Source organism: Polypterus senegalus, chromosome 3 (genome assembly GCF_016835505.1).
Source record: "Polypterus senegalus isolate Bchr_013 chromosome 3, ASM1683550v1, whole genome shotgun sequence".
NCBI classification, from domain to species: domain Eukaryota; kingdom Metazoa; phylum Chordata; class Cladistia; order Polypteriformes; family Polypteridae; genus Polypterus; species Polypterus senegalus.
In genome coordinates, this window is record NC_053156.1 from 231,085,359 (window position 1) to 231,099,004 (window position 13,646).

A 13,646-nucleotide genomic window follows, 5' to 3' on the forward strand; every position below is an offset into this window, starting at 1 on the left:
TTTTTTACCAATCTGATTATTTTTGTATCTCACCTCGTATATTGATTTTTTCATTCTCCTGTTCACAGGTTTTCATTCTTATGTTGATGTTCATCCATTTGCACCATTAGAACCACTGAACTCTTCAGTGTCAAAGAAACTCTGAACTAGAGTTGAAAATGTGCTAGTCATTCTCAAAAGTGAACAATAATAATGCATCCTGCTGTTTTATGCCAACTTAAGGAAACATTTGTCAATCATGCAGTAATAAAAAAAATTTCTTAAATAACTGAATCCCCTTACAATGCATTTTGATTGGGAAAAACATGCTAAACTCCATTCTCCACTTATGTGAACCATTCTGACATTTTATGCCACTGGTGGCCAGTTTAAGCTGATCATCCCATTGGCCTTTGCTGCTTAAAGCAGTTATTCCACCCCTTGTGCCTGTAAAGTACCACCACATAAAAATTCATTTATAAAAGTTAGTTTGTAAAGTCCTGAATTAATCCCAGCAATCAAGGCACCAACATGTGCATACTGGTGTGAGCTTTGTTATTTTCAGTCCATTAATCAAAGGGGCTGAAATATGTGACCCACAGAAATGGTTCTTATTTCAATTTCAATGTATTGATTAAATCTCCTTTCCTTCTTTTCAGGTTTTATCAGATCTCAAGTCAGACAACCAGCGGCTAAAGGATGAGAACGGAGCCCTGATTCGAGTAATCAGTAAACTGTCCAAGTGATCCCACCACGACCTGTAGGCTTATGCACTGTCTGTCGCCTGTGCCCATAGGAAGGGGATCGTGAGGCCCAGTCCCCTCGCGCTCGCACACGTGCACACCTGCTCCATGACTATGCTGTCCCTGTTCAGTGCCATGCAGAATGTGTGTCTCACATTTATAGGGGGCTCCTTTTAGCCGCTTTGATTTTATTGTATAAAATGAAACAAACAACCCTGCATGCCAATGGGAAGAAATTAGATGAATTACCTCTGGGAGGTTCAACAGATGAGATTCACAGATTTAGAATTTTATTATTTACAGAAAAAAATATTTAGAAGTGTTTTTTTTTTTTTTATAATTGAGTGTTCTGTAATATCACACGAGTGTACTTATGTGTCACTTTGAAATGATACAATCTGAAAGAAATAAGCTTCTTAAGTATTTGCAGATCTACTCTAATCATAAGACATGCTCAGCAGTTTTAAGCTGAATTGGCCTGTTGATCTCAACATGCCTACCTAATTACTTCACTCTGAATATTTCCATTATTAGTGTTCTATAAAAAAAAATCAATTTGGGTAATATGTTGCATACTATTTGACAGAGTGAAGGAAAAAAACTCATCCACTCTCTTAATATGTGCTTAGAAAAACAAATGATTCAGATTAATTTTTATGAGAAAACAGAAATGCATGTAAATTGATCAGCAGGTTTTATGAACAACATCAATTTTTTCTCACTTTGCACCTCTATTCAGAATTGTGTCAGATGGATACCAAATAGGAAAGAGAAAGAACAATGGAGAGCAAGGCTGCTGCCAGATGGCGGGCTTGATGAGCATAAGAATTGTACTTTCATATTTTACTGTCAAAGAGTAGAAAGGAGTCACTGCTGTAATGTCCTTCACAGTCATGTTGTTTGTAATCGTTTGATAATCCTCTCATGAATATATAACGCTATTCTTGAAAATGTATTTAAAAAAATGACAGGTATGCACATCCTGAAAACAGATTTTTGAATGACACGTATGCACTTCTGTGTTTTGAAGTATTTGTAATTATTAATCACACAGCCTTTACTAGGATAAACAGGGTCATAAAGTAAAAAAGAGTGATAAAAATTAATCAGGTTTGTCAACCAAAAAAAAAGAATCATCAAATTTTAGAGTGCCTGTCACGTAGTAGTTTACATTCCTGACTCTCTGCTGCAAATTTAAAAATATCTCGCTGCTCTTTGAATTCTCCGTTATTATCTTGGTCAGTGAGCTGGTACACAAGCCATTCCTGGCAGCAAGTTTGAATGGTCCCATGAGAGACCCAGCATGGGCGTCTCATTTAAGCAATCGTATGGGCCACATTTAGTGTTGCTGTCACACTGAAATTATTTGGTTGAGAAAAGGGATGTTCAGGTTAATGTGAAACTTGCAAAAATGAATATAAAGGCAGTAATAAATAACAAGAAGGTCGAAAAGAGAAAGGTTTGGAGCTCCAACTAGGAGATCCACGTTTAATGTTATTTAGCTTTTTGCAAAGAAAAATAAAAAAAGATTTTTGCGTGAGCAAAAATTGGTGACTTGTCCCCCTCTGGTGGTATGAAGGAGAAGGAAAAAGTGTCTAAGCATCTTAAAAGACCTAAGAAGACCCAAAGAACATCAGCCCATTGAAATGACTACATGTGAACCCACTAGTGTCAAAGAGAGTGAGCCCACAAGGACACATAATGTGGAATGTTATGGGAACTGAGTGAGTTTATTTTAAATTACACATGAAAATCATTCCACTTTGGATATTATACAGTAAGTTACAAAGTTAAAGATAGTTTCTCTGTAATAATTTGTGGATACAACATAAAAAATATGAAGGCACTGTATACAAAATATAGGTGTAAAGAATGTGTTGACACATATAGAGCCTTCACACAATTTACGACACGTATGCATACAGTACATGGCACACACAGAGAAACGGCCAGTTTGATGTACTGCAAGTCATTAGAATAATCGAGTCAATGGGCGCCTTCACTCAAACTACAACTGTTAATTAAGCCACTCTATACAATTCAAAGGTAAGTGTTTACTGTAATATTAACACCTTACACAATGTGCACTGACATTTAAGGTACATTTTTACATTCTAATAATTTTTTATTAATAATTTTGAATACATTTTGAACTAAACCATTTTTATGTGTTTACTTTTCATAAGTTAGCCAGTTTACTTGGAAGAAAATACAAAAATTATGCTTTTACAGACAGTTTAAACATATGTAACTAAACCTTTATGGTGTTATGAAGAAAAAAACGAAAGTGCTAAGTTTGTTCCATCACAAATACTTGGAGAAACAAATTTATAAAACTTCACAATTGCACTTACCTGGTTGCATGTGATGAGCGAGTTACTGGAATGTAACAAAAGCTTAAAAAACATTTTGTTTGACCTCCGTAAGACCACTAAATCGCCAAGAGCAACAATGAAGAAGAATGACTAGCTACAGGTCCTCTGTGAGTCAGTTACAAAACTGGGTCTGATATGATTAGGAGATAGAAAAATGGGGGTAGCTATGCATAGTGCGTATTCTATCCCATGCTTTAATAAACCCCCGATAACACTTTAGAATGAAGGCTGCCAATCTTGACTTGAACATTCACTTACTGCTGTGTGATGAGAACTTCTTTAAGGCTTTGTTTGGGATTCTGAGTGAGATGTACAAAAATGGGACTGGGATATGGATAGTGCCTATCCTATCACATGCTTAGACCGGTCTTAGTAAGATTTACAAACACTTTAGAATGGGGGCTGCCAATTTTTACTTTTATATTCGCTTTCTGCAGTGTAATGAGAACTTCATTAAGGCTTTGTTTGGGGGGTCTTAGTGAGACATACAAAAATGGGGGTAGGCCATGCATAGTGCATCTCCTATAATATGCTTGACCTGTCTTAATAAGATTTACACACCCCTAGTGACACTTTAGAATGGGGATGGCCAATTTTAACCTTCATATTCACTAAATGCAATGTAATATGAACTTCATTAAGGCTTTTTTGTGGGAGTGAAAAGTACAAAAATGGGGGCGGGCCACGTATAGCACACATCCTATCACATGCTTTGTCCCGTACAAATCCCCAATGACATTTTACAATGGGGGCTGTGAATTTTAACTTACTGCTGTGTGACAAGAACTTCATTAAATCTTTATTTGGGTGTCTTAGTCAGACATACAAAAATGGAGACTAGTGCATCAGTTACTACTTGATAATGAGATTCTGTATTTTTAGGTCTAAATAACACTCACAAAGCAGGATACTGGCCATCAATAAGCAACAATTTCCATATTGCATCAACAGCTTTTGAAAGGTGTTATCTATGTGTAATACATAAATAAATGACTAATTGATTAACTATAGAATGCATTTAAAGCCCCTTGTCTAGAGTGTTACCAAAATTATTACTACCAGCTACAGAACACATCAATCATTCACTTCAGAATATTACAGGACAAGATGTAGTAGTCCATCTGCTACCATTGTGAAAGTAACGGACATCCTGAACACACCATAGTGCCGAGCTGCTTTGCCTGATACGCCATTCCCTGCCTTAATTAAAAGCTAAGCTCCTCATGTCTCAGTGTGCCTTACTCACACACAATGTTTGAAAAACAAGTCGCTTATGGTATTATGGGATGAGAAGTTAAAGTGTGGCTTTTTGAAACCAGTGCTTTGAATATAAATGAATGCAGTAATATAACAGTCATGGTGAAAATATGATTACAGAAATATAAAGTAAAAAATAACACTTAAACAGATGTCATAGGAGAAATAAAACTTCAGACAGAATGTCGCCATATGATTATAGTATTTGTGTTAAAAATTGGCTGTTTCTTAATAAGATAAACAGAGCTTTCCTTCAGGCTTTTTATTTACTTACTACATCCAAGATTACAAAGTTAAGACATAAGTAGAATCCTTGTTCCTTATGAGGCACATGCAATATGTCTAGTCACAGGGCCATTAAGGAATTGTTTTATTCACTTCAACATAAATAGTAGAAGCCCTAGACCAAAAAATAAAGAAGTAATAATATATATACTGTATATATTAGGCATTAGGAAATATTTTAGGTAACACTTTAGTTGAACACTCATTTACTCTTAAGCACTTCTCTAGATCTTAATAACATTTACAAAACATCAGTAGATAGGTTATTCATGTCTGTACAATGTGACATATTGACATGATGTTAAAAGTTCTTGATAATATGAAGGATTGAGAGCTCTTCTTCTAAATATGTAATATCAAGAGAAATGTGTTCTTAGTTAAGCCACCCTAGTACAGTCAGGAAATGTGAAGTTTTGTTAGTAGGTCACATTGCAGAGAGGAATAAACAATTTTTGTAGTATCTCAAGTAAAGTGTTACCTTGTTATAAAGTATGTGAATAGAAACTGCAAGTGTCTTTTAATAGGTTTATGAGTTATTTCAGCTCAGTAATGGTGATGGTGGTGCCTTCTTTTCATGATGCTGCCTTGGCCTTGAAGTATTACCCCAGTAAGCTTGGACTGTGTCATTCAACGTAATATGTCAGAAAGAACGAGAATCAACGAGGTTGGATAAGACAATGGGGTTTTCTGTTGTTTTAATCAGGTTTAAGTGATGTGTATTGTTCTTTCAATACAAAAGCCTCTCAGTTCTTATGCAGCTTACAGTATGTTGCTGTAGATGTTGTCCTCACCTTTGCTTGTTTTTCATGAAAATCAAAATCCACCTCTTATTCTCTGTTCCATACAAACACTTACTATGTTATCATCTTCAGTGTAGATAATCATATTTCTTTAGAAAGCAGGTCCTTTCTAGTCACAGTGACAGATTCCTTCTAAAGTTATAGTGGTTATCCAAGGGAATGACAGACTGAAGCAAAAATTAATTTTGGGGTTCCAACCCAGCTATCTCTGTTTATATAACAGTTTAATCAAAAACCGTGTTCAATGGTTGTAAAATTAAAGAAAAAACTGCTGTCACCAGAATAATGTGGCTACTACAATAAAGATGCTTCATCTCCTGTAAGGTTAGCAAAGCGCTCCTTTGCTCTGGTCGCTTGGATAAGAAGTGATGCTTCCTACTCATTGGTCGTCTTTTTATGGCACAGGGAGCAGAAGGGGTAGAGTCACTAGTCCTCATTGGATGGTTTCTTTACACCATGGAGGAAGAAGAAAACAAGACAGTAGCAGTGCCCCCTCTCAGTCTGGAGTGGTATCATATACCTGGGAGGAACTTGAAGGGCGAACCCCCTGACATACAAGCATGAACTATACATATATACATATGTTACGGATGAGGGAACACACTGGATGATTCCAAAGAATTGTTGGATTGCCAACCAGGTAGAATTATTAAACAATACAGGTGTAAGACAATGCAAAAAAATATAAAAAATAGTCAGCCATTGCCTTGGGTCGATTTCTTAAGTCAGTCTGTCTTGGTGGGAGCTCTGTCCAACTCAGGTCCGAATGAGAAGCCACCTTGTTAGGACATCTAGGTTTTATGCTTTGACCATGAGGGGTGGCTTTAGGTGCTCTCATTGGGCATCTTCTCGTTGCTTTGGATGAAAACAGCAGTGATAATATTAGCAAAAGCACCCCCTCTTGTCCCAGAGTGGTACTACATATCTCTGATGAGGCCAGAAGGTGATCCTTCAATGTGCATGTGTGACAATATTTCTATATAAAGTACAGCACAAATACACACACACACACACACACACTATATATATATATATATATATATATATATATATATATATATATATATATACTACTACTACTTCCAACTAAAATCAAGTCTGTAACCTCCCACTGATTAGTCATGGAGCAGGCTTCTAAACGAAAGCAACACTTCTGGAACTCTTCTTCTTCACTATGGCATAGTGCTGCAATCACGCTCTTGGATGCAGCAGTTTCACTTTATTAGTGCATCATTTGCTGCATAATTCATAAGCAAACTTTCAACCATAACACTCAGCAATTAAAAGAAAAAAAAATCAAACTGCTTGTTTAATTAAACTTGTCAATGGTTGGCTTTTTGTTAGCCTTCACAAAGGGTAGTTTTCAAGCGGACAGTCTCTACCCAGGGTTACTATTTTTGATTTACAAACCAAGTGCATAATTATGAGAAAGCTGTTTAAGGTGGCCATTTTTGCACTATTCTGTGACTTCCAATAGCATGTGAGAAAACACCTGCTGCTGCAAGTCCTTTACAATGTATTATCATTCCTTTTATGCTCTTTGTATATTGGATGCTTGAACTTTATTCATAGATGCCTTGTAAATTACTTGCCAGGAAAAGACAATTATATAAGACCATGTTTACAAGCATATTAATATTTGCTATGATGCTGCTAATGTAAGCTCCCACAGTGCAATATGAGAGCTTGAGTAGAAAAATCCCTGATGTCAATTCTCTCTGTACCCAGTAGATGTCAGTAGAAGCTTAGATTTGTACCAGTTTGTTGGCCGGTTTAAAAGACAGAGCTGGCAAATATTCATTCTGCTGTATCTGGCAATGGAGGAGTCCCACTTACAAAGTCTCTGATTGTGCATTACAACTGAAATGCCATTAGAACAAAACTTCATGGGGCTCACTGGATTCTTTGGCTATGTTCTGTTCTGTCAATGGCTGCTAGCCCAAAATTCAGTTTGTATAAACAGGCGAGCTCTGCCTTTCTACAGAGTTGATTTTCAGAGTGACCTTCTACTCTGTTTATGTACAGAAAGGAATTACAATGGGCCTTAATGGCTGTAATGTTCAGACAATATGCAGTCTGGTCATCTTTTACTACAATAAATTAATTTTACTTTTAATTAAAAATAAGATGAAACAAAATTAATTTTACATAGTTTTTTTATTTTAAACTTAATCTAACTCTCTGTGTTGATAGATGTGCTAGGGGTTTCTTTGTTTTTAAAGGCTAAATGAACATTTATTAACTGGAGATGGGAAATCATAAGATTGACTGACTTTCGCTTGCTAACTTGCTGGTTAAAATATTGACTATCTATCTATCTATCTATCTATCTATCTATCTATCTATCTATCTATCTATCTATCTATCTATCTATCTAATATGCGTGCCTCCAAAGTCAATGAATGTACGGTATAAACCTCACCGTGTCTTGATGTGTCATCCATTTCTAGGAGTGCTTGTTGAGTCTCTACTGACCCGAGTATCTGAAGGCCCCAAGTAATTTCAAATTAGCACCTTTACTTGTGACTTACTGGAAGTGAACTCTAATGCTTCAAGCTGAATTCTTAGATTGTTTTCCTAGAGGAAAATGAATGTTTCAGGACCCATAATAATTTCCAAAGATGTAACGAGTTTTGAAAATGGTGTCAAAGGGAAACATGTTTCTTCTTGTACATTGAGTGCATTGATGTGTTTTCAGAGTGCATACTGTATGTAACTGTTACTAAATAAAAAAGAATGCATACAATAATTAAAAATCAGGATGATGTTTTAGTGTTTGTAGCCTTTCTTCTGTTCATTTGCATGCATGGTCCCCATCCTTGTTGTGCAAATCATCATATTTGCAGTATAGAAGTGTGCTGTTAATGGACAGCCCCTGGTACTGCGGTTAAAGACACCATCTGCTCAATGAGGACAGAAGGGCCAAAGTCCAATTGCATGAAATCTGTAACTAGGGAAAATTACACTAACGTTTTCAAGACAGTGGAGGAAGATGAAGACACAAAATGATAATGAAAGGAAAATCAAAGACGACAAGGAAGAGCAAAGAAAAGGGCAAAGAGACATTCAACCTAAAACACAAGATGTGGATGGGGAAAACCTAACCTTCAATGTGTGAGACAGTGATGATGGAACCAGAGAGGCAGTGCATGTGAGCTCTCTTATTGTTTTGTGACGCAGCAATTATTTACAAGATTTCCACCTTGATTGATACAATATGCTAAATATTTAGAAAAGTGCAAAGGTAACAATCCAAATAAAACATCATAAATTAGCCATTCTGTTTTCTTGTTGCAGCAAATTAAAGTAGGGGCCTTTCTGCAATATTAAAAAAAGGAGACTTCATTATGAGTCTATGTTTAGAGAAGCATGTGTCAGGGAAATAATACTTGAGAATCACCATTAGTAACAAATCCAATATGAGCGTCCTTTATTACAACAAGCTGGAAGGAATCTTTCATGTGAGCAACCCAGTTCTCTATAATAAAAATAAGGAATAAAGCAAAGCAACAATCTTAAGTAAGTTAAGTTAATTTGCATAACAAAGTTAAGAAGCACATTAGTTTGTACCAATCAGCATACAGATAAATGGTATAATCTTTAACACACCTATTATGTAGTGTAAATCTAAAGGCCAAAAAATAGGTAAACAGATTTTAAAAAATGGTAAGTATATTTAAAGAGGAATTCTTATATATATATATCCTAAATCATTACAAAGGGCAAAGTAAAAAGTATTAATTGTCATTATCTCATTGCTCCCTTGGTAGCTATAGTGAGTACAAATGATATTGAATGTCCTAGTTAATCAGTCAGGCACAACCAAAACAAGTTCATACAGAAATAGTAAAACATACTAGGATACATTTTGTTTTTCTGCTACAGCTATCCAAATTATTTCAGGTGCTGGTCCCTTTAAACTCTAAAGCAGCTCTTTGTGACTAAGTGAGTTCACCGTCCATGGTACATTTCTGCCTTGATGTGCCCTTAATTAATATGTAACCCTCTGCTTTTTGCATGGCCCTATAGATCAAGAACTGCTCTTCCATTGGCAATAACCTCTCAAACTCTACCACGTTTATTCATGGCTGTTTAACATTTTCCTAACCCGATTTTTCCAGATGAATTTCACGGTCAGTGAATCTTTGATGAAACATGATGAAGTGTCCTAGACAGGACACACATGGTAACATTATCATTCATATGGGCTAATTCATTTAAAGAACCAAGTTCAATCCATATCATTACAAAATGAACCAGCAGCCTTATTTATAAGACGTTTACTTAAAGAGGATGGTAGGTCAGCCAGACTATCGTGTTTTCAAAGAGTCAATCTGATGACTTGGAGCTTCTGTTGATTCTAAAGCCTAGTCAGAATCTTCAACCCTGTACAGCCATTTTAAAGTTAGCCTTTTGCATCATGAAGCATCACAAACACCTTTTTTATATATATTTAGAAATATTATATATATATTTATATACTGTATAGTTTGACTATCATGTCCTGTACACACTCTCCGGCCCGCACCATTGAAGAACATGTTTGCTACAATGGTATTTAAAGAAGACCAATTTAGAAGGTTTCCATTATATTTAGCTGATTAAAATGTGTTGTCTTGCTCACTTTAACATCTTAAATTTTTGAGCAGCTCATACCAACTTTCCTGTCTAGTGTGTACTCTGTAGAAGGAATCATTTGAGGATGAAATTCTTCGACCTGACTGAACACCCATGTCTGGAAGCCATTTATTAAATGCAGCTTTGCTTTCACCACACTTATCCTTATCAAACTATTTGATAAATATATAGACATCAATATAATCACTTTGACACATTAGATCCATTATGGCCAAAATGATTTCAAATGATCAATATCTACTCTACTCTACTCTATTCACTGCTTGAATTTATTTGAATACAACACTCCATACATTTTTTATCTCAGCCACTCTTAGTCTCTTTTCATTTACAGTATGAAATCTAAATTAAATCAATGTCTGGCGTTTCATGAGTAAATCAGCCACATTTCATCAATCTACTGAAAAGATACAAGATCAGATACAAAGTTAACTTCATATACAGATAAGATCACTGTGTCGCACTTCCACTTACACGTAAATATTACACCATTAGAACACTTGTGTTGAGAACAGGCCATTCATCCCAACATAATTTGCCATGCAAGGCCATTGAATTTCTCCAAAATAACAGTATTGAAGGTCCCTAAAGTGCTGCTGTCTAACATACTACTTGGCAATTAATTCCATCTACAGTTCTCAGTCATTTTAACAAAATTAACTCTTAATGAGTTTCCATCTGGTGCCTCATGTATTGCTTGAAGAACTAATTTTAATATAACAGCTGAGATCCCCTACATAATTTTTTGAGCACTTTTTTTAGTCACCTTTAATCTGTCTGCTTAAACTGAGATAGGTTAAATTCCTTCAGTCTTTCCTCATAGCACAAACTCCACAATTTGCCTAGTCACTTTTCTCTGGTCTTTCTCTAGTGCTGCTTTGTTATTTTGTAATATGGACACCAAAACTGTACTCAGCAATCCAGATAAGGCCTCACAATTTGCTGGGTATAACTTAATCATATGCTCCCTTGTCTTGTACACCACACATACACTAATATTGCTAAAAGTATGGGGACGCCTGCCTTTACACACACATGAACTTAAATGATACCCCATTCTTAATACATAGGCTTTAATATGGAGTTGGCCCACCCTTTGCAGCTACAACAGCTTCAGCTCTTCTGGGGAGGCTTTCCACAAGGTGTAGGAGTGTGCTTATGGGAATTTTTGACCATTCTTCCAGGAGAGCATTTGTGAGGTCAAACACTGATGATGGATGAGAATTCATCCCAAAGGTGTTCTTTTGGGTTTAGGTCAGGGCTCTGTGCAGGCCAGTCCAGTTCTTCCATGGGACCTTCAAAACTAGATTTGACGTTGCTTTGGGAGAATTAAGTATATGGGACTGGCAAGCTTTGTTGGGCTGAATAAACTGTTCTGATTTGTTCTAATTGTCCAATATTTTTAGACTTTGCTTTTTGGTTATTCATAATGGTTTAGGACATTCTAGTTCTCTTAGACTTTTCCACTTTTGACATCATTCTTTTAAGGATCATGTGTCAGTTCTCTTCTGGTCCTTTTAAATTCCATCCTAACAGTGGCAGCACACACAAAATCTGACATAATTGTAAATTGTTCAGTGAAGATCTTTGTGGCAATAGATCAACTCCCATCAACTTTTTCCAGCTCCTCCAAAGGAATTTCAACACTATTACAGGCTAGTCAAGAGATATAACCCCTCCATGGTGCCCTTAAATCTCTTCTGCTTGGGTCATGACTTTGTACACTTAAGAGAAAGACGCACCAGGAGCATATTAACTACATACTAAAATACATCTCAACTAGTCCAGTCTCAATTTGGAGGAATTAAGATTATATTCTAAGGCTCTCTTCTTGTCACGTAAACACTAACCAAACCTAACTAGGAATCTAATTTTGTGCACTTCAAAAAAATAAGGCGTGGTAAAGAATATAGACTGATAACATAATTTGTCAGCTTTGCTCAAGGACATAACTACTGCTTCTCCAATACATTATGACACAAAGTCTGCAAAACTGCATCACTTCATTGGTCTTCTCTCATTGGTAAAGAAAATCCCAAGGTATTTTCTCCCCTTGAGGGAGCTGCTCATCTTTTACTTGGAGAACACAAGCCAGACATTTCTGGGACAAGACCATGTCCTTAGATTTGAAGGTGCTACCTATCTCATTGCACTTAGCTGTGAATTATTCCAGTGTATGTCAGAGATTACAGTTTTAACAATGCCTGGGGGACAACATCATGCACACCCATAGATTCTCAAACTTACTGTGTGCTAATGTCCTGTCCATGAAAATCTTGAAAAAGAGAGGAATGGAGAAGACACAAAGGACTAGCTTGGTGGAGTACAACACATACAGTACATTGAAAGGAGACAACCTAACACAACTCTCACTGTGCAGATACACAAACTACAAACTGATCAGCTCATGACAGTAGCCCCCAGATTACAAACTCTTGTAGTATATTCACTAAAGGCACCATGCTGACCTGTTGTAAGTCCATACGTCAAGTGGAAAAAAATTGTCAAATTCTTCTAACCCCTCAAATGCTCCACACGTCTTATTCTCACTTGGGCAAAGCTGGCACCACTGTGATGATTATGCATTTAATACCATCTAGCCATCCCTGTTAAGGTGTAAACTCAGAGATATTCAGGTGGATGAGCCTATGGTATCCTGGATAATGGACTATCAGTCAGGCAGACCACAGTTTGTGAGACTCAAGAACTGTGTTTTTGATACAGACATGGAGGACCACAAGGAACTTCTTTTTTCTTCCCTCTGTACACCTCTGACTACAAATATAGTCCCATATTATGTCACTTGCAGATATACTCAGGTGTTTCTACACTTATTGGGTGTATTGATAAAGGCAATGAGACAGACTATAGGAGTCAGTTGGAGACATGTGTTTCTTGGTGTACAGTAAAGAGAATTGTTTCCAACTAAACATCAGCCAAACTAAGGAACTGATTAATGACTTCTGCCGCACAAAATGTGAGTGCTCATTGGCTTCTGGTAATGGATAAATTTGCAAATAATCCTTTAAAATAAAAAGAAAACATGCTCCATGTTATTTAAATCTTTTCTCTGTGATCCCTTAATGCAGTTTTACTGTATATAAAAAACAAAGAGATTGTGTAAGTGTGGGGCATGAACTCCTTCCATGCAGTTATGTCAGACATGCCATGTTGTTGTCTTACAAAATGTTGACTCCTTGTTGCTTTCACAGTAGTGAAAGTTGATGTGTCAGAAACTAGGCACAATAACACCTCCATCAACCACATCTCTTCCAGACAATAATATTAACCTGCTGACTTCCTCTTTTCACACTCAGCTTATGCTGTCCATCAGCACGTTAACTTCATTTCAACACAAACTGCAATCAGCTGTTCCAGTGATAAGCTCTGATGACAGCAGCCATTGCCATATTCAAAGCAGAAGTTCCCTTTGGAAGTCATACTTTGCAGCACCAACAGCATGAACTTTTTAGAAATTATGTTCTTGTCTTCTATCTGATCATTGAACTTTTTTCTTCACTAAATTAAATTCAGTCTTTTTTGGTTGTTTCTCCTGTTAGCTTTTTCAT

At 36.4% G+C, this 13,646-nt stretch overlaps 1 protein-coding gene across 4 annotated transcripts in view; it reads left to right on the top strand.

The window, feature by feature from the left end:
- The window catches only part of LOC120525962 (protein phosphatase 1 regulatory subunit 12B), a 141,321-nt gene extending 133,123 nt beyond the window's left edge, over nt 1-8,198 (top strand). For 2 of the 4 annotated variants that reach the window (XM_039748710.1, XM_039748713.1), the window contains one exon: nt 639-8,198. In XM_039748710.1, coding sequence (XP_039604644.1) covers nt 639-725 — 87 coding nt within the window. In that variant the 3' untranslated portion in view covers nt 726-8,198. The remainder of the gene's footprint in view (nt 1-638) is intronic. The other 2 variants (XR_005633050.1, XM_039748711.1) reach the window with 2 other exon arrangements.
- The last annotated feature ends 5,448 nt before the right edge of the window (nt 8,199-13,646 follow it).